At 41.0% G+C, this 27,963-nt stretch overlaps 1 protein-coding gene across 1 annotated transcript; it reads left to right on the top strand.

Moving 5' to 3' along the window:
- EPB42 (erythrocyte membrane protein band 4.2) lies at nucleotides 1-27,963 on the top strand. Its single transcript, XM_072624532.1, has 13 exons — nucleotides 1-167; nucleotides 6,801-6,986; nucleotides 9,493-9,726; nucleotides 16,363-16,481; nucleotides 16,837-16,941; nucleotides 17,889-18,066; nucleotides 19,456-19,594; nucleotides 20,420-20,529; nucleotides 20,973-21,215; nucleotides 22,967-23,263; nucleotides 23,605-23,765; nucleotides 24,894-25,027; nucleotides 27,456-27,963. The coding sequence occupies exons 1-13, from the start codon at nucleotides 158-160 to the stop codon at nucleotides 27,616-27,618; spliced, it is 2,079 nt and encodes a 692-aa protein (XP_072480633.1). The 5' UTR covers nucleotides 1-157; the 3' UTR covers nucleotides 27,619-27,963.

The following is a 27,963-nucleotide window of genomic DNA, read 5'->3' as shown; positions in this document are numbered from 1 at the left end:
GGAAAGTGGAAACAAGACGCTGACATTAGCAAGGTCTTAAAGCACATAGTACCCCTTCAACCATCAGCCTGGAAAAGAGATTCAAAGTGGCAGTGCAGAAATAATAGTCTGACTGCGCCTCCTCTTACTCTTGGATAGATAATAGGAACTTGGAGACATGGGACAAGGTAAGCTGCATGTGAGGCCTATGCTGTGTTTCCATACATGAGAAGTTATCATTAGAAGTAAAGACATTGATGGGACTGATAGAATTAGGAAGTGAATATCGCATCCTCATTTATGAAGTCAGAAATACATAAGAAATTAATTATGAATGGACATCTTTCTCCTTTCTGGAGGGGGAGGAAGAGGGGGAATGAGGAGTAAAGAAAGGCAGAGTAATGGTCTGCTGCCATGGAAACTGTCCAGAGAGTGACCTAGCATTATAGGTATTTACCTGGACCACTTGATGGAAGAATTTGACCATGGAGAGTAAAGCTTAAGAGAAAAAATAAATAAATAAATACATGACATTGTATAAATTCAGAATTATCTTGATTTATTACGCTTTTTCTGGTTGGTTTTTATTTTTAATGTGATTGGTTGTATTAATCGTTTTCCTAATTTTGAATTATTTTGGTATCTCTGGTATAAATGCAACTTGATCATAGTGAATAATTTTTTTGGAGATACTGCTGTGGTCTTTTTTGCTTATGTTAAAGCAGATATTCATCATGCTCTGTCTTTGTTTTACCCTTCCTTGACTTGAATACTAGAATTTTATTTGTCTCATTTTAAAAAAGGAATTTGGCAGCGTACTTTCTATCTCAAATTTTTAGAACAATACGCATTGTATAGGTATTGTTTGAACATTTGGTAGTACTTGCCTGTAAATCTGTCTGGGCCAGGGTCTTTTCTTTGGTCATTCCTTTACAGCTACTTTAATTTCCTTTTCTGAAATTGGATTGTTTGAAACACTCAGCTACTTCTGAATATAAAGGTGCATATTAATACTCTGACTTCACATTTATAAAGAAAAAAAGACAAAAGGCCCTTACTAACAGTAGAGGTATGTTGTTAGACGTAAACTCCTTAAAAATAGGGATCGTCTTTTATTTCTTTTGTATCCCAGAGGATTAACCAAGTGTTGTTGGGTCATTTCAGAATCTTTGTGGGTTTCTTGGCAAAAATACTGAAGTGTTTTGCACTTTTTTCCTCCAGTTCATTTAACAAATAAGGTACTGAGACAAAGTGAGTTACCCAGGGAGTTGCCCAGGATCCCACAGTTAGTAAGCATCGGAGGCTGAATTTGAACTCATGGAGAGGAGTTAGCGCTCCTGACCTGACACTATCCACTGCGGCACCTTGAGAGCAGGGTTTTTTGTTTTGTTTTGTTTTTATCAGGGGATTAACATAGTGCCTGGAACCTAGGTAAGCACTCAATAACTTGCCCATTTACTTAAAGCTTTTCACCAAAGTGAGAATTCAGAGTAGAGAGAAGAGTCCTGCCAGGGCCAGAAATAGGGAGAGGCAAGTGGATAGATACCTGGCTGGGGTATAATGCGGGATACTTTATAATATGACCTTTCCTAAATGCACATGTTTGTTTGTTATTAAATTTGAAGCATTGAGGTGGGGTGTGGGGGATCTGAAACTGTGATTTCACTGGTGTAAGGAAATTCTAATGTAGAAAGTCCCCCCATCTATTTAGCTCTACAACCATTTTATAACTTGTGGTGTTATTCAGTGGTGTCTGACTCTTCATGATCTCATTTGGTCACATATTCTGGTTCAAGAGAGAGAGAGAGAGTCCTACTGTCAAGACAGTATGTTGTCTAAGATACTGGAGCAGTTTGTCATTTCCTTCTCCAGTTTATTTGACAGATGAGGAAACTGAAGTAAACAGGGTTAAGTGACTTGCCCAGGGTCACACAGCTAGTAAGTGTCTGAGGCCAGATTTGAATTCAGGAAAATGAGTTTTTCTCACTTCAAGCCCAACACTCTACCTACTGTGCCATTTAGCTGGCAGTTGGGGGCCATCTCCAGTTGTCCTGATCTATATCTTGCCACTGGACCCAAATGGTTCCGGAAGAGAAAGTGAGGCTGGTGACTCTGCACAGCCCTCCCTCAGTTAAATCCAAATCACACATGTCATGGTATCATCTTCCTGATGTCACAGTCCTCTTTGAGAATGAAGGACAAATGACAACTCCAGTAGCAAGAGGTGGAAATTACTAAATACTTGTTGATTGATTGTTGGCTACAAATACACAATGATCTGTTGACCCCTGGACTTCGTGGTTGCCATTACAAGTATGTCCATTACAATGTCCACCCAAGGTAGAGGATCCCATCTAACTACCCAAGGGAAGCCAGTTCTCCACCTCCCTCCACCCCCTCTCATTAGTCTGGAATCTTACACAATGGGAGAGGAGGAAGGGAATAAGCATTTATTAAATACCTACTATGCTGAGCCTTTTATAAATATTATCTAAATATATATAAACATAAATATCATATTAGATAATAGTAATAAAAAATCCCTAGTTTTAAGCCATTGCTGACTCATACTCATTTGTCAAAACTTTGGGCTCTCTCTCTGTCACGATTCTACAAAACCAATCCTACCAAACTTGCATTTGTATAATTTGTTTTTTCTACTTAAGTAAATTATCTGGCACCATTTATCTCCATTTTCATCTTGTTTCTGTCTGTCCAGTTCTCCAACTTGCCAAGGTCATGTTTGAATTTGAATGTAGTTCTCTAAGACAAGTCACTCGGCCCAGTTTGGTGTCACTAGCAAATTTATGGGCCTCTTTCGTTAGCTACGTCATCAATAAAAAAGGAAGGGAGAAGACAAAGAAAGAAAAGGATAGATAAAAATTAAATGATTCACCCTCACTTTATTAATATCTGACCTCTTCACCTCTATTTGTCATTCTTCTGACTTCAAGGTAAAGGACTGCAGGGATTGGGAAAGATGCTGGTTTAAATTAGGAGGGCTCTTGAATTTTTTTGTTTAATTTTTTTCAATTAATAAGCATTTATTTTTTCCCTCTACCTCCATAGTGCCATTAAAACCACAATAACAAAAACATCTTGTATGTGTTCTAAGGGCTGTCCGTCCATCTACATGTAGCATCAGGAGTATCATCGTGTGATTCAAGGGAGGCAGAATGGTTTTTGGGTTTAATCTAGTTTCTGATTGCTGTTACATTATTGGGGAGAAAGTAAATGTTCAATTGCCTTCTTATCGAAAGGTTTATTGTTTCAGATGCTTAAAGCCACTCTTCTCTGTCAGAGAAAGCAACAATAAAAAAACCCACAAATTTTCTAATGTCAGCTTACTCTGGACCCAGGTGGCTCCAGAGGATAAAGTGAGGCTGATGACTTTACACAGCCCACCCTCACTTAAATCCTGTTCACTTGCATGTCGTGGCATCACCTTCCTGATGTCATGGTCCTCTTTGAGAATGGAGTTCAAACAACATCTCCCATTCACCTCTACCTTGGATTCACTGAATTTCCTTTTCTTCTTTATCTCTCTGTATCCTCTCCCCCGGTGATCTCATCCACAGAATGAAAGGACTCAGAAATGGAGTAAACATTGGAGATCATCTTGTCCAGGCCTATCGTTTTACAGACCCCTGATCATAGGTTGTAAATCTAGTGTCGAAAGGGATCTCAGAGGTCACCTGGTCCAATTTTTTCATTTTATAGATGAGAAAAATGAGATCCAGGGAAATAGAGAATAAGTATCATAGATAGTGGTCTTTTCATTGTATCCTTCTGTCGTCATCGTCATCATCATCATCAATTCTTACTTATCCAATTCAATTCAATAAACATTTATTAAGCCCGTGCTATGTAGCAGTCACTGTGCTAAGCCCTGGGAAAGTAAAGAAGCAGCAAAAGACAGTCCCGGTCCTCAAGCAGCTTGCATTTCAATTAGGGAGGTGACAGATTTTATAAGATAAATACAGAGGAGGCAAAAGGGCATCTTAGAATGGATGGCACTAGTAACTAAGGGGAACCAGAAGAGAATCTTTGAGGAGGTGGTGCTTGAACTGAATCTTAAAGGAAACCAGGGATTCTAGGAGTCAGAGGTTGGAGGTGAGCATTCAAGACATGGGCAGCAGCCACTGTGAATTAGATGGAGTATTGTGTTCTAGAAAGAAAACACACACACACACACACACACACACACACACACACACAGACCAGTATTGCCGGACAACAGAGTATGTGAAGGGAGTACAAGGTAAGAAAATCAGAAGGTCAGGAAAAACTCAGGTTATGAAGAATTATAAATGCCAAACAAAGGACTTTATATCTGATCTTGGAGGTAACAGTGACCCATGGAAGTCTGGCAGGAAGCAGGGAGGTGACACAGTAAGACCTGCACTTTAGGAAAGGTACTTTGGAAGCTAAGTGGCAAACAAGAGAAAAGAAACATTTTTAACTGTATAGAATCAAATCAATCAACCAATAAACATATGTTAAGTGCCTACTAAGTGCCAGGCACTGTGCTAAGAGCTGGGGATACAAAAAGAGACAAAAGACAGTCCCTGACCTCAAGGAACAGTCTAATATGGGAGACAACATGCAAACAAACATATACAAAGCAAGCTAAATACAGGATTGGCATCAGAGGGAAGGCACTGGAATTATGAGGTATGGGGAAGCCTTCTCATAAAAAGTGGGATTTTAGTTGAGATTAAAAGGAAATCAGGAGTCAGAGTGAGGAGGGAGAACAGTCTAGTCATGGACAGTCAGAGAGAATATCCCATTCATATCCAATCAGTTTCTAAGTTTGATTGATTTTCCCCCCAAAATGTTTCTCTCTATTTTTCTCTCCTACCATCATCATCCTAGTTTAGTAAATGAACGTGTCTGCACCATCTCAATATAACTGATCACCCTGCCTTTATTCTGTCCTCTCTCCGATCTATGCATAAATGTGATCAAATCACTCTTTTTAGGGTTCCTAGTGCCTAGTGGATGTAATACAGACATTTTAGCCCGACATTCAAAGTTCTCCATAATCTGGCACCATGTGCCCTTTCAAGCTTTATTTAACACTGGTTTTCTTGGGGGTTTGCCATTTTTGTTTTGTTTTTGCCCTTTGGAAATGTCATTTATTAAAGAAGTCGGAAGCATGACCACCAGGGACAATCATTATGGGCAGAATAGGTGTAGGTCAGGGCTTGAACTCTGATTGGAGGAGTGTCATATTTGTTCTTGAGTGTTCTTCATTCTCAAAGAGGATCATGACATCAGGGAGACGATGACATGCCTTGCTGTTGTCAGGGGTGGGGAACCTGTGGCCTCGAGGCTACGTGTGACCTTCTAGGTCCTTGGGTGCAGACTCTTACAGAACAAATCCTTTCATTGAGAGGATTTGCTGTGTGAAGCTTGGATTCAGTCAAAGGGCCCCACTTGAGGACCTAGAGGGCAACACATGGCCTCAAGGCCTCAGATTTCCCACCCCAGAGTCTAGATCAAAGACAGCTAGCTACATGGAACAGTAGATAGAATACTGAGCCCGGAGTTGTTTGAACCTGAGTTCAAATATAATCTCAAACGTTTATTAACTGTGTGACTATGGGTAACCACTTAGCTGTTATTTGTCCAACTTTCCCCAGCTGTGAAATGGGAATAATAATAAGGCCATCTGCCTGTCATAAAGATCAAATGAGAAAATTTTTGTAAAGCTCTTAATATAAAGCTTGGCACATAATAGATCCTTAATAAATTCTTGCCCCTTACGTCCCTTGGATAAATCACTTCACCCTCTTGTTCACTTTTCAGTTTCTTCTCCTAGAAAATGATCTCTAAGGCTCCCTTAAACCCTGAAAGATTTGGGGGTTCTGGGTCATTAGAAATACAGCTATCCCTTCCACATTGCAACTTTCCCCATCATGGTTTCAATATATCATGAGTCAGCATAAGAAATTAAATTGAAATTTGGGGGGAGTTTTGTGGAAACCACAGATGACACCCAAAGGCCAGCAGATGACTTTTTTTTCAGAACCAGGAGAACACTGTACACAGTAACAGCCACAGTGTTCCTTGAGTGATTTTGATAGACTTAGCCCTTCTCAGCAATGCAAGGACAGACAACAATTTGAAATGAAAAATGCCTTCCACATCCAGAGAAAAAACTGTGGAGTCTGAATGCAGAGCAAAGCAAACTATTTCCTTTTTTTGTTTTGTTTTGATGTTTTCTTTCTCATGGTTCCTCTCATTCATTCTAATTCTTCTATATAATATGACTAATATGAAATTATGTTTAATAAAAATGTATATATAGAGCCTATACCAGATTGCATGCTGTCTTGGGGAGGGAGGAGGGGAGGGAAAGGGAGAAAATTTAAAACTTATAGAAGTGGATGTTCAAAACTAAAAATAAGTAAACTCAAAAAAAAGAATGTTTTTTTTTAACATTGACCTACACATAGCCTATGACCCAGTACTTCATCTAATTTTTACAAGGTAAGCAACCCATAAAAGGAAAAGAAAAAAATTCATACTTTTCTGGTACAAAGGGAGAGCCAAAAAATTTTACACAAATTTTTCCAGATCTGTGGGGCACTGGGCTCTTCACAGTCCTCTCCAACCCCACCGCACCCGCTGGGATGTGGAAGAGAAAAGTGTACAAGTATTAGTGATCAGGCTGCAGGTCCCAGCTTATAGGACGACAGAGGGTAAGTGGTACGTTTTAGGATTGTGGTCAGTAAAGATTGACAACAATCAGAATGAGTCTGGTACTTGATATGAGACACTGGCCCAAACCTCACAATGTCATTTCCCCCAAACAGCTCTCTCTGTCAAGAGCTGTGACCTGCAGGTAGCCAGAAACAATGAGCAGCACCACACCAAGGAGATGAGTTCCATGCGCCTCATTGTCCGCAGAGGACAGCCGTTCACCATCACTCTACACATCAACCCAATGGTTAGTGGATTCCTTCGGGCTTTAAAGAAGGTCACCCTCGTGGCTCAGACAGGTGGGTAACCTTGTCCAAGGCTGAACACATTTCCGGGGGCTGGGAAATATCGTTCTTCTTGTACATTTAGAGGTTGTTAAGTGGCGCAGTAGACAAAGAGCTGAACTTGGAGTAAGGAAGACCTGAATTCATATTAAGCCTCAGATACTAGCTGTGTGACCCTGGACAAGTCACTTAAAGTCCTTGGCACATAGCAGGTGCTTAATAAGTACTTGTCCCTTTCCCTTTTCTTCCATATGTGAGAAGGCACTGAAAGGTAAAGACACAATTACATCCAATATTAGACACCCTCCAGCTAGCAGACTGGCCCAAATCACTGATCCCACACCACTGGCTAGAGATTACAGGGCCGAAGTGATAGAACTTAGGCAGATGGGGAACCCAGTTATTAGCGGGAGCATATCACTGAGAGGCAAATAGAAGGACAGTTAAGTTCAAGAGAGTTTGGTGCCTCTACCCCATACCTCTGGTTTAAAAAAGTATTGGTCATAGGCAATCTCACCAGTACCCTGAAAGACACTCTAACCATGACTATACTTTTTTTAATACTAAATTCTATTTTTCTGGATTAAAGGAAAAAGTAAACCAAGGAATGGATTGAGGTTGGAGGTTGGTGGGAATGGGGAGGAGGAAGAGAATGTGAAGAAAGTTGGGCAGTGGATAGATCACCGAGCCTGGAGTTAGGAGGACTTGAGTTCAGATCCAGTCTCAGATACTTACTGGTGGTTTGACCCTGAGCAAGTCACTTAAGCTCTGTTTACCTCAGTTTCCTCATCTATAAAATGAGAGGATAGCCTCTACCTCCCATGGTTATGAGGATCAAGTGAGGTAATAATTATAAAAGGCCTGGTGCAGAGTAAGTCCTAAATAATTCTTAACTATTATTGTTATTATAAACTGGGGCCTGAATTGCTGAGCTGAGTACCACGGGACAGTAGAAAGAGCACTAGACTTGGAATCAGGGTACCTGTATTTTAGGCTTAGCATCACCACTAACTAGCCATGTGACCTGGGCAAGTCACTCTCCGGACCTCAATTTTCCCACTTGGCACATGGCTGTAATAATAATATCTAACCCACTTACCTTAAAGATTTTTGGAGAAGGTCTAAGAACTCATAATGACCAACTTAACACAACCCTCATGAGGAAGTACTGTAGGTGTGATTGCTCTCACTTTACAGGTAAGGAACCCATGGTCACACAACTGATAAATGTCCAAAGTAAGATGTGAACCCAGTCTAACTGACTAGTGAGTAGCTAGGTGGCACAGGGTATAGAGCACTGGGCCTGGAGTCAGAAATCCCTGAGTTCCAATCTGGCCTCAGATGCTTACTAACTGTGTGACCCTGGACAAGTCAATTAACCTCTATTTACCTTAGTTTCCTCATCTGTAAAATGGTCTGGAGAAGGAAATGACAAACCACTCCAGTATCTTTGCCAGGAAAACCCCAAATGAGGTCTTGAAGAGTAGGACATGACTGAAACCACTGAACAGCAACTTCCTGACTCAAAGCCCAGTACTATACTCAATGCTCTATATCAAGGGCGGGGGACCTGCAGTCTCAAGGCCACATGTAGCCTTCTAGGTCCTCAAGTGCAGCCCTTTGGCTGTTTCCAAACTTCACAGAACAAATCTCTTTAATAAAAGGATTTGTTCTATGAAACGTGGATTCAGTCAAAAGCAGCACCCAAGGACCTAGAAGGCCACATGTGGCCTCAAGGCCTCAGGTGTTCCATCCCTGCTCTAGATTATGCCTCTCACAATGATAATAATACAGATGAAGACATTCTGAAATATTATCGTTACTATTATTTGGGTTTGCTCTATCAGCACTGATATGAGGACATTTTTTAAAAAGCAAACCTAGTGTTGTGAGGAAGCCTCCTTTACCAAGATGGATGTATGACTGTTCTGTAAAGAGTCTTTGAGAGTTAGCTGGAGGCCCTGAGAGACAACTTGTTCAATCACAGAGCTATTATGGGTCACAGGCTGGACCTGGACCCATGTCTCCCTGACCCTGATTCTGGTTCTCTATCCCCTTTACTACACTGCCTCTCCAATAGGAAGATTACATTTCTTTTATATCATCTTTGCAGAAGCTTGTAAGAGCCCTAACTGAAGACTTTGGGAGGCAATCAGGGTTAAGTGACTTGCCCAGGGTCACACAGCTAATAAGCATCTGAGGTCAAATTTGAACTCGAGTCCTCCTGACTCTAGGGCCAGTGATCTATCCACTCTGCACCACCTAGCTGCTACAGGTGAAATATATTGGAACACATATCTCTCTATACCTCATCTCCCCACTCGTTTGTGCTGGCACTACCAGCTCACATGATAGCTATTATCATTATACCACCACATTCATATACCTTAATTTTTTAGATATGTCTCCTTTCATTTTATTTCTTGAGAAACACTGCAATGTATGTTAACTTGAGTTAACGCATGTCATCAACTGAGCCAAAGGTACTAAGTGCCAGAATGATCCCTTTGTGTCACTTCAGGAGAACAGCCTTCCAAGGCAAACAGGACCAAAGTCAAATTCCCAATCACCAGTCAAGGTAACTCTAAATGGTGGAGTGCAGTGGTAGAAGACAGAGATATCCAAAGCTGGACCATATCGGTGACCACGCCTGCCGATGCCATCGTCGGCCACTACTCCCTCCTGCTGCGGGTCTCCCGAAGGACTCAATACCCCCTGGGCCACTTTACACTTCTCTTTAATCCCTGGGGACGAGGTAAGTTCTGATTCTAGGGCATCAGCTCTCTGGGGAGGGATACGGATCCAGAGGACCTGTGTCTAGTGTGTAGCCAAAGCAGATAGAGCACTGGGTCTGAAGTCAGAAAGACCTGGATTCGAATGAGACCTCTTACTAGCTATATGATCCTGGTCACTTAATCTGCCTGCCTCAGTTTCTTCATTTGTAAAATGGAGTAATAACATCAATCTCTCAGAGTTGGTGTGAGGTTAAAATAAGAAAATTGTGAGGATAAAGGAATAAGGAAGGATAAATGAAATTATAAGGAAAAAATAACTTTTTAATGTTTTTGTTGGTTATTTTTTAACACACATTTTTAAAATTTTGAGTTCCAAATTCTCTCCTTTCATCTAAGCCCTTTCCTATTCATGAAAAGGTAAGTGATATGTTGAGATGGCATTTGTAAAGCACTTTACAAATCTTAAAGTGATATATATATATACATATACACATATATGTATATATACACACACATGCTAGCTATCATATATATACATATGTACACACACACACACACACATATATATATATATATATATATATATATATATATATATATATATATATATATATATATATATATATATATATATATATATATGCTAGCTGTCATCATCATTGCCATCAGCTCCCAGCTGAAGGCTTTTCCTTAGGTTCAGCAGCACAGCCAGTTAGGGGATGATCTCTACGGTCAATCCCAGAATTCAATGACTCTAGATGTTCTCTCTATTAACAAATTCTTTATCCAGACTCTTCATTCATTTCTACATTTGGTTTATTTTATTAAAAAATTTATTTAACTTTTAATTTACACAATAAAATAAAAATTTCCATAACACTATGTAATAAAAAGATGATTGCACATGGAATAACAAATCTATTATGGACAACTTGCTATATCTTTTAAATATATAATGAAGTTATCACATCAATTTCCTCCCTTGGTTTCAATCCAGACACATCACTGTTACCCATTATTAGTCCTGTCGTGAAGGAAGGTAGAAAATGTCAGGGATTGGCCACAGGAGGACCCACTTTCATCAGTAGCCTCTGCTTTCTAAGGCTATAGGCTGAGGTTCCTTCAACCCCCAAGAAAATGGAAGTTTAACCCATAAGGAAAAAAATCTTATTATTTTTCATGGTGGTCTATTAAGAGGGAAGTTGGCAAATGTTTAATAATAAATTCTTTGAGGGGAAAATGTACACAAATACACCCTTTTAAGTTTAATCTAAGTTATTAATATTTTCTTAATTGCTTTCTTAAGTATAGACAATTTATGAAACAATAAATCAAGCCCTGATTTGTAGCACTTACCTATTCCCAAGGAGTAAATGCTCACACTGAGGATTTAACAATCCGCTTTCAAGAGTCCATCTGAGCTGGTTCTAGCCACTTTGGGTCAGCTGGGGCAGAAATTTATAAAGAATCAGCCTCAGCTTGGAGCATCCACTTGTCTGGTGTTCACTGTATCTATCTCTATAGAATTTGTAGATAACATAAAGGCGACACACCGGGTGACAGAGAGTTTAACAGGCTAGAACATTGGGTTGACTCTAATAAGATAGAATTCAAGAGGAATCCATGTAAAGTCTTACCCCTGGTCCAAAAAATAATCACCAGAAATAAAAGATGAAGCAGGATTGTCAGCAATTTACCTGGAAACTATGATTGGGAAGGAGAGCTAAGTAAATTGCAAGGCATCTATGTGTGACAACCAAAAAATGAATGGGATTTTGGGTTGAATTGATAGGCATTATTTCCAGGGATAGAAGTGATAGTCCTTTGCACTCTGCTCTTGGCAGACCACATCTGAAATATTGTGCTCAGTTTTGGGAGCCATCCTTTGAAAAGGACACTGATAAATTCAGTATGCAGCACAGGAGAACAGCTAGGAGGGTGACATGGAGATGGACTTAAACACCTGTAGATGTTCACATGGAGATGAGAGTACTCAGGGGTGACATATAAGTTGTGTTCAAATAATTGAAGGACTGTTAAATGGAAGAAGGAGTAGGTTTCTCTGGTCTCACAGGGCAGGACCAAGAGCTTTTTTGTTTTTCATTTCAGAGTCATGCCTGACTCTCTGGGACCCCATTTTGGAATTTTCTTGGCAAAGACACTGGAATGGTTTGCCATTTCCTTTCCCAGCTCATTTTATAAATGAGAAAACTAAGGTAAATTGGGTTAAGTGACTTGCTTAGGGTCACACAGCTAGTGATTGCCTGAGGCTAGATTTGAACTCAGTCCAGCACTCTATCCACTGTGCCACCTACCTACCACTTGAACAATCTAAATACATACAAAAGAAGCAGAATAAATACAATATAAATGCGAATTAGTACAGAAGGGCACAACTACTTGGCAGGATCAGGAAGGTCAAATACATTAGCTTGTTAGGATCTGCCTCCTGGAGCTTTATCCTGTCTGCAGTTGGAAGCGTCTCTGTGGGTGCCAGCATTTTATTGACCTTTCTCATCTGCAGTGTAATTAAATCAATTGTTTTCAAAAATCCGTCATAGATGCCAGGGACATCGAAACCTTACTTGGGTACTGATAGATCATCAGTACTCATTAACTGATGGGATGCTTGGAATTGTGTCCTCTTGATCTCAGCAAGAAAATTTCATCAAGATAATGCACAAAGGAGTGCCCTGATTTTAAGTCTAGAACTTAAAAAAAAGAATGAAGAAATGCAGCTATGTGGCTGGAAGTGAGTATCTACAATGAGAGGTCACCTTCTTTTTCTGGAGAATTCCAAATTTCAGGAGCACCTTCAAACCTTGACTTGAGTTTACTCTGAGAGCTGTTGAGCTATCTTCATAGAAGATATCCAGAAGGAAGGGACTGATGGCTCAAAAGGAGAGTATGGGATATGGGGAACTGGAGAGAATTATTAGGATATGCAGCTCCACTTGAGGGTCCTGGCGCCATTCCTTCTAGAGTCTTTCCTTCCCTGAATCCTTGGGGTCATTTTAATTGCCCCCATCAGTCTAGAGAGGAACTAGGGCATCTGGGCAACCAGAAATCAACTTGAGGAGATGTGTGTTGCCCTGGTTCTGGACTTCTTAGAAAATAGGAAAGCCACCTTGATAAACACCCATATATTTTTTCTCAAGTTCCCCAACCTTTCCTTTCAGGTTAGAAGAACATGAACTCTTAGAGTGGAAGAAGTCTGTGAGGGTTCTAGATCAATTTAGAACACCCAGAGTAAAAGAAGTCTACCTCTCATTTTTCTCCTACCTCAATGGCATATACATCCCTTTCCCCCACCCCACCTTCTCTCTCCCTGCCATGCTAGGTCAGAAGAAGGATACAGGGAGTTTTTCAGAATCCTACTCAGATATTCTTTTCCCTTAGAAACACTTTTGTATCACAACTTGAATTTGGCATTTCATTGACCACTTCTTTGAGAAGAAGCATACAGACCCACTCAGAAATCCACTGAGCTCCTGTTCTGCTTGTGTGATGCTAATTTCATCTCTTTTGAAGCTGTCAATCCCATCTGATGGTGGTTTGTTCTACCTTCAGTCAGCCAGATGACTGTCTACAACACTACTTAGGGAAGGCTCATTAAATATGCCTTATCAGTCAGTAAAGCTCCTGGATACTGAGCACATGGCCATAGAGTGTTGTGGGGGACTGACTCTCACTCAATAAAGCAGACCTGCCTTTTCTTGAGATAGCATAGGGGATAGGAGAGGTGGCACAGTGGATAGAGTGCCAGGTCTGGAGTCAGGAAGATGAGTCTTCCTGAGTTCAAACCTGACCTCAGACACTTATTAGCTGTGTAACCCTAAGCAAGTCACTTAACTCTCTCTGCCTCAGTTTCTCATATGTAGAATGAGCTGGAGAAGGGAATGGCAAACCATTCCAGTATCTCATCCAAGAAAACCCCAAATGTGGTCATGAAGAGTCAGATGACCAAAACAACTGAACAAACACAAAGGAGAGAGAAGAGAAACTGGTATTTAATGAGAACTAGGGAAATGAACCAATCAATCAACAAGAATTTATTTAGTGCTCACTAGTGTGCTAAGCCCTGGGGATACAAAGGAAAAGTAAGGAAAAAGAAAAAAAAACAGTCCCTATCCTCAAGGAGCTTATATTTGAATGAGGAAGACAGATGATAGATTGTATAAGATAAAATAAATACAGAGGAGGCAAAAGGGCATCTTAGAAGAGATGGCACCAGTAGCTAAGGAGAACCAGAAGAGAGTCCTTGAGGATGTGCTGCTTGAACTGAATCTTAAAAAAAAAAACCCAGGGTTTCTAGGAGTCAGAGTCTGGGGATGAGCATTCAAGACATGGGCAGCAGCTGGTGCAAATTAGATGGAATGTTGTATTCTAGAAAAAACAATCAGGCCAGTATTGCTGAACGTTGCAGAGTATGTGAAGGGAATACAATGTCAAAAGTATCCCAAGGTCAGGAAGGACCCAGGTTATGAAGAGCTTTAAATATCAAACAAAGGACTTTATATTTGATCTTGGAGGCAACAGGGAGCCACTGAAGTCTGGCAGGAACAGGGAGGTGACACGGTCAGACCTACACTTTAGCAAAGTCACTTTGGAAGCTAAGCTGGAGATAGATTGTAGACAAACAAAAGAAAGAAACAAGAAAGAATGCACAGGAGCAAATCAATCGATCAAGCAATAAACATTTAAGTGCCTACTATGTGCCAGGCCCTGTGCAAAGGGCTGAGTATACAAAAGAGGCAAAAGACAGTTCCTGTCTTCAAGGAGCTTACAATCTAGTGAGGGAGACAACATGCAAACAAATATATACGAAGCAAGCTATATGCAGGATAAATAGAAAATAATTAACAAAAGCAAGACACTAGAATTAAAATAGGTTGAAAAAGGCTTCCTCTGTAGAAGTCAGGATTTTAGTTGAGATTTAGAGGAAATCAGGGAGGTCAGTAACTGAGGCAGAGGAGGGCGAATGTTCCTGGCATTGAGGCCAGCCGGAGAAAATGTCCTGAGCCCAGAGATGGAATATCTTGGTCTTAGAACAGCCAAGACAACAGAAGGAAGGCCAGAAAGAATCACAAACTAACAGCATAGCTTTGAAAGTTACTTGTTAAATTTATTCTGTAAAGAAAAAATAAACTGTACATAATAGAGATGTGCAGTTTCGTGTACAATCCTCTTTTTCTATCCCTCTCTATATGGGAAATGCCCATTGTATTTGGTGTTTGTTAAGTTCAGAATTAAAGAACAACAAATTATGTGTTGGAAAATGCTCTCCATATCCAGAGAAAGAATTGTCGAGTCTGAATGCAGACCAAAATGTACCATTTTCACTTTTTTGGGTTTTTGGTTTTTCGTCCTCCTGGTTTTCCCTTTTGTTCTGATTCTTCTTTCACAACATGACTAATGTGGAAATAAGTTTAACATGATTGTACATGTATAACTTGTATCAGATTACTCGCTGTCTTGGGAAGAGGGGAAGTAAGGGAGGGAGAAAATTTGGAACTCAAAATTTTACAAAAATGAATGTTGAAAAGCATCTTTACTGTAATCGGAAAAAACAATTAAGTGCAAAAACAAGATGGATTGGAATGGGGAAAGATGAGGCAGAGAAACCCATTAAAAAACTATTGAAATAATCCAGCTGAGAGTTAATGAGAGCCTGAGTTGGAATGGTAGCTGTGTGAGGCAAGAGGAGATGTATGGAGAAGAAATTATGTAGCAATTTTAAGAGATCTTTTGGGTAAGGATTTTTGGAAAATTTCTAACAGTGCAAATGCATATCAATCAAAAACAACTTATATGAAATGAAAATATAATTTTAAACAATCTCTCTCAAGATAGATACTTACTGATGCCAACACACAGGACTAAACTCAATAACAAATGCATACATTTCCTAGGATTATCTTGGGTTTATTTGATACAAAGTCAGGTGGCTTACCAGCTCTAAATCCCAAATATGAGAATGAAAAGAAGAAGGGAAGGGATAAAAAAAGAGTCAAAAAATATGGCCAGGCTATCCTCTCTGCTCATCAAAAAAAGATAGTGGATATCCTGTATAGCTCTTCATTATATACTTTCCACTTCTTTCGGTCTAGTCAAGCTACTTGCAAGAGTCCAACAAAAACTACCATCCTCCTTACTATCTTGTGCACCTGAGGGGTAGAGCCAAAACCATATCTTTTGCGGATCTATGCCAGATTTGATGCCAGGTCCACTTGGGGTTATCCATTTTCAAGAGCCTTGTTGGATTTGAATCAAGAAAGTCCTGCCCTATTAATAACAGGAAGACATCACCTCAACCTAGTCACAAAGTCCATCACTGCCCTTTTTTCTAAGACCTACTACTTTAACTGTACTTTTTTTTTAACTGTACTGTATTTTTCCTTCCTTCCAAATAGTCAGAAGGTGTCAACTAATAATTATGATGTTAGAAACCTCATAACATCCCTGGCATTCTCCACCAAAGAAAGCAGGCTCACATAGTCTGGTAGGAGTGGTAAGAACGACTCTTCTCATTTTCCCCAAGGCTAGGAAGACCTCTACTGACCCTGGTCTTTTTGCCCTGAGTGAATGGAAGTTATGACACTGAGAATAACTCTGGGAACCACACTTGCTTTGATCTTGTTCATTTACCCTTCTAGAGGATGCAGTGTTCTTGGAGAATGAGGCACAACGCAGGGAATATTTGCTGAATCAGAATGGCCTCATCTACCTGGGCACATCAGATTGCATCCAGCCTCAGCCTTGGGACTTTGGCCAGGTACTGGGACTCCTAGGGTAAGATGGGCAAGACTGGTTGGGTTGCAAATCTCAGAGATGGAATTTCCAATTTCCTTGGCCTCTGTGCATCTCAGTAGGAAAACCTTGTCCTCTGGACTAATCTCTTGATGGACAAACACCTGCTAAAACACGGAGGAGGAGGATGAAGAAACAGGATCTAGAAAGAGTTCTTCATTGAGCAGAGAGAGTAGAGAAGAGGGGCCAACTAGACTAAAGAAGAGGGGAGGGTAAATTCTGGAGAAGGATGAGGTGAAGGATATCTTAGGTTAGGAGCCTATTTTACAAAGGACTCATTTAAGGGTCATTGACACATTCCCTTTGCATTGCAATTACAGTCTGAGCTCAGTATCATTGATCTCAGCCTACGTTTACTGGAAGTTGATAAGGAAGTCAACCAGTGGAGCAATCCTGTACATGTGACTCGGGTACTTGGAGCCTTGGTAAGCGAATGGTATGGAGAAGCACAGTAGCACAGTGTGTGTGTGTGTGTGTGTGTGTGTGTGTGTGTGTGTGTGTGTGTGTGTGTGTGTGTGCGCGTGTCTGCCTGTCTGTCTTTCTGAATGTCTATGTCTGTTTCTGTGCCCGTATTTACAAAATAAATATGAAGCAGTTAGGGAAGGGAAGGCACAAGTGGTGGCAAGGTGGGGGGAATGGTGGCAGGGGAAGATCCGAAAAGGCTTCATATAGAAAAAGGTGGTACCAAGCTTTACATTTCACTCTAGCACCTAGTACAGGGTTCTGCACACAGTAGGCATTTAATAAATGTTGATGACTCACCTTGGAAATAAGTGGGGACAACAACCCAATTTTAAGTTCCAAGTTTTTAATCCCACTACCTCCTAGAGGCTAGGGCTCTTGCAAAGTATTTTCTTTAATATTTGCTATTTACATATTCACAGATATTTGGTTTTGAAACTGTACTTAAGAGTCTAAGAGTCAGGATCACCCATAATAACATTTCTTAGAGATTCTTCTGGTGCTTTTCCCAGTCTAAAACCCTTCCTCAAGAATGACATTTTTCACGTGTAAATCTGGTCACCTCGATGACGAGATGGGTGATAGGCAGACGTTTAGACTAGGAAAGGGCATAGAAGTGTCCTGGAATAAATTAGGAGAGAAGGAGAAAGAGAAGAAGGAGAGGAGGCAGAGCAGAGATGGAGGAGAGGAAAAGGAAGGAAGAAGGGAAAGATGGAGAGGAGAAAGGGAGAAAGAGAAGAAGCAAGAAATGAGAACGAAAAAAGAAAAACGAAGGCAGTTCTAGGGGACGCTCATCCCGGAAGCAGGCCCTTTTCCATATATCACTTCCATATGGCACAGGGCCTTTCCCAATGAGGTGCCCTGGAAGATCAATACTAACTTCTCAGTCTCATTCTCAATTCCCTAACAGCTCAATGACGCAAAGGAGAGGAGGATTCTGACCACATCCCAAACACAAGATTCTGAGGACATGAAATTCCTGTATAAGCGCAGAGGGAGCCTGCCCATCCTCCGGCACTGGCTTACTGGCCAAGGGCGGCAGGTGCCTGATGGGCAGGCCTGGGTGTTGGCAGCTGTCATCTGCTCAGGTAAACGTCACTTCCTACCTGTCTAGCTCCCAGAGCTCATTAGCTTCACTGCTTTTCTATGCTTTGAAAGGAATACTCTCCCGTTCTCAGAATGTTATATCTTCCTCCAAACAGAGATGAAACATTACCTTAACCCTACCCTGCGCCTCAAGGTTCCTTCCCTGAGACCCTACATGTGTGGATGTGTGGATACACATACATAGGCATACATAGTTATGCATATATCTGTATCCAAATTATATTACAATGTCTCTATGTGTTCCTTTTGCATTCATTTATGTATTTTATTTGAAAGATTTTTTTAAAAAAATACTTATTTTATTTTTGTTGTTACATTTTGAGTTCCAAGTTATCTCCCTCCCTCGCAAAAAAGCATTAAAGAGGTTAAGATATCTATATCCATCTATATCTATATACATATATGTGTGTATGTATACAATACAATACAATACATACTGCCATCTATCAGGTCTTTGTCTGGAGGTGGGATAGCATTTTCTTTCACAAGTCCTTTGTAGTTGATTTGAACGTTCATGTTACTCAATAAGGGCAGCTAGGTGATTCAGAGGATAGATAGAGTGCTGAACCTGGAGTCCAGAAGACTAATCTTCATGAGTTCAAATCCAGCCTCATACATTTACTAGCTGTGTGACCCTGGGCAAGTCACTTCACCCTGTTTTCCTCAGTTTTCTCATCTGCAGGAAATTGCAAACCACTCCAGTATCTTTTCCAAGAAAAACTTCAAATGAGGTCACAGACATGACTGAAACAATTCAGCAACAACACATTACTCAGAATAGCTCAGTCATTTACAGTTAGTTACTCTTCGAACAATATTGTTGTTACTGTATACAGTGTTCTCTTGGTTCTGCTTGTTTCACAATGCATTAGTTCATGCAAGTCTTTCAATATTTTTCTAAACCAACTTGTTCATCATTTCTTACAGCACATAGTATTCTGTCACAACCATAGACCACAACTTCTTTAGTCATTCTGCAATTGATGGGCATCCCCTCAATTTCGAGTTCTTTGCCACCACAAAGAGATGCTATAAACATATCAGAACATATCAGTTCTTTTCCTTTTTCCCTGATCACCTTGGGAAACAGACCTAAGAGTAGTATTGTTAGGTCAAAGGGCATACACAGTTTTATAACTCTCTGGGTATAATTCCACATTTCAAAACCTTTATATGTTCTTTTCTTAATGGTGCTTCTATTCAATTAGAGTATGAGTTCCTTGAACTGTATTTAGGGACTGTATCTTTTCCTTCTCTTGTGATTCCCACACAACATACTATAGTGCTCTGTACAGATATAGAATGCAAAAAATATTCTTCACCATGCTGCCATTGGCCCAACTTACCCATTATCCCCTTCTCCCATACAGTGCTGAGGTCCCTAGGTATTCCTGCCCGAGTTATCACAATCTTTGACTCAGCCCAGGACACAAAAGGAGCCTTGACTGTGAATGAATTTTATGATATGGATGGGCTTCAGAGTGGAGAGGACCAAGCAAGCCGAATCTGGTAAGGAAACCCCAGAGGGTGAAAGGATAGGGTGTGGATAGAGACTGAATGAAGGCAAAGGGGAACATAAAATAAGCAGGCCACCCAGAGTCATCTGTCCCACCCCCTCTCGCCATCATTACCATGATAGGGACAGCCCCCAGGCACACACTCAAGGGGTAAAGGCAAATAAGGCAATAACTACCCATAAACTCTCCTTCTAGTCAATCAACAAGCATTTACTACATGCTTACTCTGTAGCAGCGAGTGTATCAAGTGCTGGGGATACAAAGAAAGGCAAAAACAAGATCAGTAAAAAGAACCATTCTCCAGCCTCCTTCCTGGATTTATGCCACAATTCTGCTACATTTTCATTCCTTCTTTAACAAAGGTCTATTTTGGTGCCGCTCCACAGTATAAAGGAAATATCAAAGGCCAGGTCATAAACGCTCTGATAGGACCTATCAGACTGTGAAAGCCTTGTGTTCATTATTCAGAGACCAACCTAAGTTCAGAAAGGGTCATCTCCAGAAAGCTGGCCACCAGGCACTAACTCTTTTTGACCACAGAAACAAGAGGAAGAAGGAGGAGGAGGAGGGGGAGGGGGAGGAGGAGGAGGGGGAGGGGGAGAAGAAGAGAAGAAGAACATGATGATGATGACAATGGAAGAGGAGGAGGAGGAGGAGGAGGAGGATGAATCTCCTAAGGTTTATCAGAGCAAGCTTGAATCTGCATTGGTCAATAGAATACCCTCACCGACAAAATCAGGGCTCCCTTAGATGTTGAAGCCTCAAGCCTCATTGGTGCTCCTTTCTCACTTCCATTTTTCCCTTTTGCTACTCACAGCATCTTCCAAGTCTCAACTGAATGTTGGATGGCAAGACCTGATCTGTCCCCAGGTTATGGAGGATGGCAGATTGTGGACACAAGCCTTCATAAAGAAGGTAGAGCTAATGGTACGAATGGAAAACCAGTCAAGGATGGAAGGGACAGAGGGAGAAAGACATGGTGAAATTAGCTGTGAAGTCCTTATACTTACACTACTCCATGGTTTCTTCTGCCACCATCCTGAGGATTCTTACAACCTACTGCTTAGCACATCACTTCTCGACCAAAGCAAAAAAGTTGATGTTTCTCATTAGCCCTACCACCAAAGGATTATAATGCCCTTAGAACTTCCCTAAGACCCCCATTTTTACAAACCCTATTTGCACTTCTCACACTGATTCTGAGAGAGGAAGAAACTAAGCAAGGCAGGAGACGAAGGAGGATTGAGAGGAACAGGGTATGGGGAAAGTCAAGGAGACTTCTCTTGCTCTAGGGCAGCTCCTCTCCTTCAGGGGTGGCCAGACCTTTTCTCTAACCTGCCCTTCTCTCTCTCTCTCTCTCTCTCTCTCAGTCTTGGCGACCTGTGATCTAGTTCCAGTTAAGGCAATCAAGGAAGGGGCTCTGGAACTTAGCCCTGTGATGCCAGCCCTTTTTGCCTCACTCAATGCTTCCTGTGAAGTCTGGATGAAGGACAGGGATGGGACAGTGGTTCGAGCTGATGCCAGCCCCAAGTATGTGGGCAGCAACATCAGTACCAAAGGTGTCGGAGGAGATCGTTGTGAAGACATCACCCAAAACTACAAATACCATGAAGGTACATATATCACCTCATTTAATCTGATCAAATAGGAGTAGGATGAAAGGTACTTATAAACTAAATGACTAGTGCAGTGGTGCAGTGGATAAAGCATTGGGCCTGGAGTCAGGAAGATCTAAGTTCAAATCCAACCTTGGATAATTACTAGCTGTGCGATCCTGGGCAAGTCACTTAGCCTCTGTCTGCCTCAGTTTCCTCAACTGTAAAATGAACTGGAAAAGGAAATAGCAAACCAATCCAGTATCATTGTCAAGAAGCCTCAAATGGGGGCAGATAAAAAGTTGGATATAACTAAAACAATTAAATAATAATGACAACAAAAGATTTCCCCAGTCAATAATGAGCTATCTTTCCCCTCACCTAGCACTTTTGGTATCTCTCTTTCTGACCTCTTATGACTTTTAAAAATCTCACTCTATTTTCTATATATCGTTTACATATTATTTGGAATTACTCAGCTAAGATCACTCAACCCTAGTAATCAAAGTTAGCATTCATTCATATAGATTTTAATGTTTACAAACCACTTTATACATATATTCTCTTTGATCCTCACAACAACCCAGGGTGGTAGGGCTAGTATTAGTTCCATTTCACAGATGAGGCTGAGATTGGCAAATGTCTGAGGCTGCACTGGAACACAGGTCTGCACGACTCCCAGTCTTGTACTCTCTCCATTTACTACCTAACTGCCTCTACCAGATTAAACTCTCCACCTAGGCAAGAACTGTATCTTGTCTAAAATTTTATTTTCCCCTAACATCTAATATAGTGTTCTGCATTCAGCAAGTACTCAATAAATGGTCATTGAATTTAATTGCTTTACAATTTATAGAGTTTTCCATCCAGATCTGATAAAAAAAACTAAAATGATTTACCCATAGTCATTTGGTGAACTCCTACACTAGGCACCTTCATGGTAACCATGTTGGTGTCCTATGAAGGTCTGCTGAATCCTAGAGAACACTCTATGGAAAAACTAGGAACAATGGGTAGAAACAATAGGGAGGTAGATTTCATCCCAACACAAGAAAAAGCTTCCTAATAATTCAGTTATCCCAAAGTAGGATGAGCTGCCTCAAAAGGCAGAGAGTTGTCACTTTGAGAAAACTTCAAGCAAAGGCTTTGAGTAGATGACTACTTGTTGGAAATGTAAGGGGTATCGACATTCAAGGTTGGACTAGATGATCTCTAGAATCTCCTTCAACTGGCAATTTTGTGATACTTGCGATAAAAAAGGCTGCTCATTGATTTAGAAAGCTAAACTCTAGATCCTCAACGTGAACAACTTTGATCAGCTCCTTTTTATTATAACAAACCCTAGAATTCTGAAGTGCCTTTGTAATGCTAGAGTCTAAGCAGATTGCAAACCACAATACATCTTAATTCACATCTTTTACTCAAGAACAACCATATCTCTATCTGGAGTCACAAAGGACCTTTGAGAACATCTAATCCTGTGGTTCTTAACCTGGGGTCCATGGATTTCCAGGAGTTCCATTAGTAGATTTGTAAAGTTCTACAAAGTTGGATGGACAAAAAAATTTTTACCAATTGTATTTCAATATAACTCCTTTTGTAATCCTGTGTACTTTATCTTATATATTTAAAAACATTATTCTAAGAACTGGTCCATAGTTTTCACCAGATTGCCAAAGGTCAGCTATGACACACACAGAAAGGCTAAAAACCCTTGATCCAACCTCTAACGGTTGAGAGGTGAGTTTTCTATATCTTTCATTCTTCAGGATCTTCACAAAACAGAGAACTATTGGAGAACGTCTGGAAAGAGAGAGCTGAATCCTGGATGGTCAATGGGCTCTCCCTCAGTCCAGAGACATGGGGTCCTCTGCATATGCTCTTGCATTCATCCAGCTCCGTGCCTTTGGATGGAGATTTGGAGGTAGCTGTGAAACTCTTTAACCATACCACAGAAGAGAGGACTACAGAGCTGGTGATAGGGATCCAGGCCATGGACTACAATGGAGTCACTACCACTCAGCTCTACAAAAAGAAGTTATTCCTTACATTGCAGGAACATGAAGGTAAAACATATTTCCATGCTGCCCAAGCACAGCGCCCTCTGCCTTCCCTTGCAATAGGAGAAATAGCCTCAGAGAAAGTTTTGGCAGGTCAATGAGACCTAGCTCAAGTGGCCCTGTTTTTACCTGTTTAGCAGATTTCTTCCAGAGTAAACTTAAACATGTTTTCAATTTCCCCCAAAGGATCACCACATTCAGTCCTACTCAAGCTATGGAAGCCCACTTCACTAATTTTATTAGGGTAATGTCAGTTTAACCATTAGATAGCTGCATGTCTTGTTTTAAAGGGTCTTCATCCAATCTTTCATTCTCTTCCCTTGGTTTCTACTCCCCTTGTGTTTCAGTTAGAACCATCAGTACCAGCCTTTCCTCTTCCAATTTTGTGCAAAGCCCTCCTGAGAACAGCATCCTGCGATTGACAGCTGTGGCAACCCACTCAGATCCTGAGATTAGCTACTTTGCTCAACAAGACATTGCCATCTGTAAACCACTGCTCACCATTGAGGTCAGTTAGGGGTTGCTCCTTACCTGAATTACTTTCCTGAATTATTCTCTCCCATCAAATCATAGCCCTGTTTCAAGAGATGGCATCTGGCCCTTCCAGGGGAAAAGAAGGAGCAGAGAGCACTGCAGAGTGAACCGTGACAATTGTATTGTAATGCCTAGGAGACCCTGTGTACAAGCAGGAGGTCTTCTTTCTGTATTCAAGAGACATTTATTCTTTCTCCCAGAGACACTTCCATCTTACAATGTAAGATCTAAACTTCTATCTTCCTCAATTGTGAAGATTTTCTTTTTGTTTTTTTATTTTTTAAATTTTATTTTATTTTCAGATCCAAATTCAAAATAAATCCCCTCCTTACCTAGAAAGAAAGGAAGTAAAGGAACGAATGGGAGGAGAGAAAAAAAAAAGAAAGATAAAGAAAGGAAAGCATGGAGGAAGAAAGGGAGGAAAAGAGAAAGAAAGGAAGAGAGGGATGCAGGAAAAGAAAGACAGAAAGACATAAAAGGAAGAAGAAAAGGAAGGAGGGAGGGAGGGAAGGAAGGAAGGAGAGAGGGAAAGAAGGAAGGAAGAAAGAAAGGAAAGGAAGGAAGGAAGGAAGGAAGGAAGGAAGGAAGGAAGGAAGGAAGGAAGGAAGGAAGGAAGGAAGGAAGGAAAGAAGGAAGGAAGGAAGGAAGGAAGGAAGGAAGGAAGGAAGGAAGGAAGGAAGGAAGGAAGGAAGGAAGGAAAGAAGGAAGGAAGGAAGGAAGGAAAGAAGGAAATAAGTTTCATCTGCATTCAGAGTCCAATAGTTTCTTATCTGGAAGTGGATAGCAGGGTGGGAAGGCAGCATGTTTCATCATGAGTGAAGGTTTTCTTCAATTACAGACAACAGATGCTGACCCTCTAGTGATTTCTTTTCTCTTTGTGTAGCCTCTGGCCTTGAGCTCAGGCTGGTGCCAGGATTCAAATTGTGACCATGGCGTCACATAGGAGGGTACGTGGAGACTGGGAGTATCGTGTTGATGTGGGAAAGGAGTAACTTTCACTCCGTGTAGTTCTTCACTTATAGTCACTACCATGATAAACATGTCCTTGATACATTCCAAGCCTACCCTTTGTGGGTATGATGAGTTCTACTTCTCCCCGCAGGTGCCAGAGATGGTAAGACTGTATGAACCAGTCACAGCCTCCATCTATGTTCAGAATAAGTTGGACTCTCCCATGGAAGACTGTGTGATCACCGTATATGGAAGAGGACTCATTTACAGAGAGAGGAGCTATAGGTAAAAAGCTGCTAAGAGAAGGGTTACTGTCCCTTTCTTCTCACTAATCAAAAACAATCAAGGCTCTAAAGACCAATAGAAGATTAAGGGCTGGTGACCAACAGCCATGACTCATGAGAACATAGCCCAAATATCTTCCAGTTATTTGTTTATTCATTTATTTGTTCGTTCATTCATTCATTTATTTGTTTATTTAAAGATTGAGTCTCCCTATCTCATCCAAGTTGGAAGTGCAAGGGCTATGCCACTTATCAGGCATGGGAGCTTTGACCTACTCCATTTCCACCATAGGCAGATTCACCCTTCCTTCGGCAACTTGGTGCCCCCTGCCACACTTCTTGGAGCTTACCATATTAATGCTGATCTTAGTGCAGGCACCAAATTGCCATACCCTGTTGCAGTTCAGACATCTGGAACTCCAGAGATTAACCTTCTCAGAAGCTGGGATCATAGGCCCATACCAACATGCCAGGTCTTTCACTTACTCTTTTGTTAGAAAGTAAACTTAGTATTCAGTGTCACAGATATGACCAACCACATCTCCAGGGACTGAGAATGGATAGACTTTGGATTTAGATGAGGCAGTCTTGACTGAACTCTGACTCTACCTTCTTTCCTATTGCAAAAGAGTTGTCCAGGGCATGATGTGGTGAGGGAGATGGGGCCAGTGCTTTGATATCCAAATTGATCACAGTTGTGGGAATCACACAATATGGCTCCATGAGAACAGAATTTTGGTTTCAGCAAGTGAACATTAAATTGTAGAATTTTTTAAATTCAAATTGCCAGACATAAGAATTTAAGAACAACATAGAGTGGTAGATAGGCAGTTGGTCTCAGTATCAGAAGGACCTGAGTTGTTTTAAACTCTGACCTCTAATGTAAACTGACCATGTGGTGCTGGTCAAAGCACTTAACCATTCAACGCCCCAAAGAACTCTCTCCATTTCAGAGGTGTTGATTTCTACTGGTAGAATTTCCTGAAGGAAATGAAATCATAGGACTGAACCAAAAATAAATAGCAATAATAACTGACATCTATAGATCATTTTAATGAGAAGTAAGGCGATTTACATTTCCATCTCATTTGAGCCTTCCCCACAACTCCCTTAGAGGTACTAAGCCATAGTGAATAGACAGATAGCCTTAGAGCCAGATTTGTTCTCAAAGAGGACCATGACATCAGGAAGATGATGCCATTGCATGCAAGTGACTTGGATTTAAGTGAGGCAGAGTTGTGCAGCATCACCAGCCTCACTTTCTTCTCCAGAACCATCTGGGTCTGGTGGCCAGATATACATCAGGACAAGTGGAGATGGTCCCCTTAGAGCAAGGAATGCCTGGGTTCAGACTACCTCTGACATATTGGGCAGGTCACTTAACCTCTCAGTATCCTAGTCTAAGAGGCAACTCTATAAGTTGTAGAGAAGATGTCCCTCTACAGAGATAGTTTTCTCATCCAAGAGTTCTTTATACCAACAGAATCATATAAAGTAGGAGTAATTTTACCCATTTTTCTGTTGGGGAAACTAAGGCTCATGTAAAGTAAGTGACTTACTCAGGGTTAAAGAGACTATGATGTATCAAGAGGTAGTACTTGAACCCAGATTTTCTTGACTCCACTTCTAGCCTTTCATCCATCATAGTGTGCTGCTTACATCTAGCTATCCTCTCTAAAGCCAGTGTCAGGCTGTTATAAAGCCATTGCCTCAATATCCAACACCCACCCAGCCCTTGTCTCATCTATAAAGACTGGAACTAGCACTAAGGTACTAGGTAGTACCACAGCACACAGAGTGCCAGGTCTGGAGTCAGGAAGACATCTTCCCAAGTTCAAATGTGGCCTTAGAATATTTATTAGCTGTGTGACCCTGGGCAAGTCACTTACCCCTATTTGCCTGTTTATCTCCTGCACAATCAGTTCTGGTTTTAGAGGCAAGAAACCATGTATTACATCATTTCACTGCTGAGTTTACTCTCTGAATCTCAGAAGTGGCCACCTAAAGAAGAAGAGGGAGAGGAAGAGGGAGAGAGATGGAGAGAGAGACAGAGATTGAGACAGAGGGAAAGGGAAAGGGAAAGGGAGGGATGGGAGAGAGATCCTCCCCAGAGCAGGTTAGATTAACCAACAGTGGTACACGGCAAGGACTAAGGGGAAAGGGAAAGCATTTAAGTACTAAGCATTTTATAAATATCTCATAACCCTGAGAGGTAGGTGCTATTATTATCCCCATTTTACAGTTGAGGAAATTAAGGCAGACACAAGTTCAATGACTTGCCTACAGCTAGAAAGTGTCTGAGGCTGGATTTGGACTCAGGTCTTCCTGGCTCCCAAATTTTTCCACAGCTCCACCTAGTTGCTTAAGAAAAATAGGACTAAAACACAGCAACCTACTTTTCACTTATTTGTTGTTGTTGTAAATTTCAGATCAGAACCTGTCTGGCCTGGAAATACCCTCTACTGCCAGATCCAGTTCACTCCAACCCATGCAGGGCTCCGAAGACTCACCGTGGAAGTGGATTGCAACATGTTCCAGAATCTAATAGGCTACCAGAGTATCAATGTGGTGGTGCCTTTATCTCCACCTTGAGTTTGCCTGATGCACTACCCTCAGCTCCCTCCAAGGTTGCAAAATGACACACTCAGAAACACAAGCTAGAGAGGACTGTGGGGAGAGGCACGTTGCTTAAAGTGTTAACATGTCAGATTCTCTAATGTGTTAATATCATTTCAGCGTGGGAAGGAAGGTGCTCTTTCAATTCAAATCATTCCTAAGCCTCTGGTATGAACAGAATAGATCCAAGAGATGCATATGTAGGGGACTCCTACCACACTGGGCTATGGAACCCTTGAAAATTAGGTGTCCTATTATATACTAATACCTTTTTTTAAACATGTTTTACAGCTTTCAGAATAATAAAAAAAATATTAATAA

This window comes from Notamacropus eugenii, chromosome 7, assembly GCF_028372415.1.
Source record: "Notamacropus eugenii isolate mMacEug1 chromosome 7, mMacEug1.pri_v2, whole genome shotgun sequence".
Lineage (NCBI taxonomy): Eukaryota > Metazoa > Chordata > Mammalia > Diprotodontia > Macropodidae > Notamacropus > Notamacropus eugenii.
This window is presented reverse-complemented; position numbering and strand designations above follow the sequence as displayed.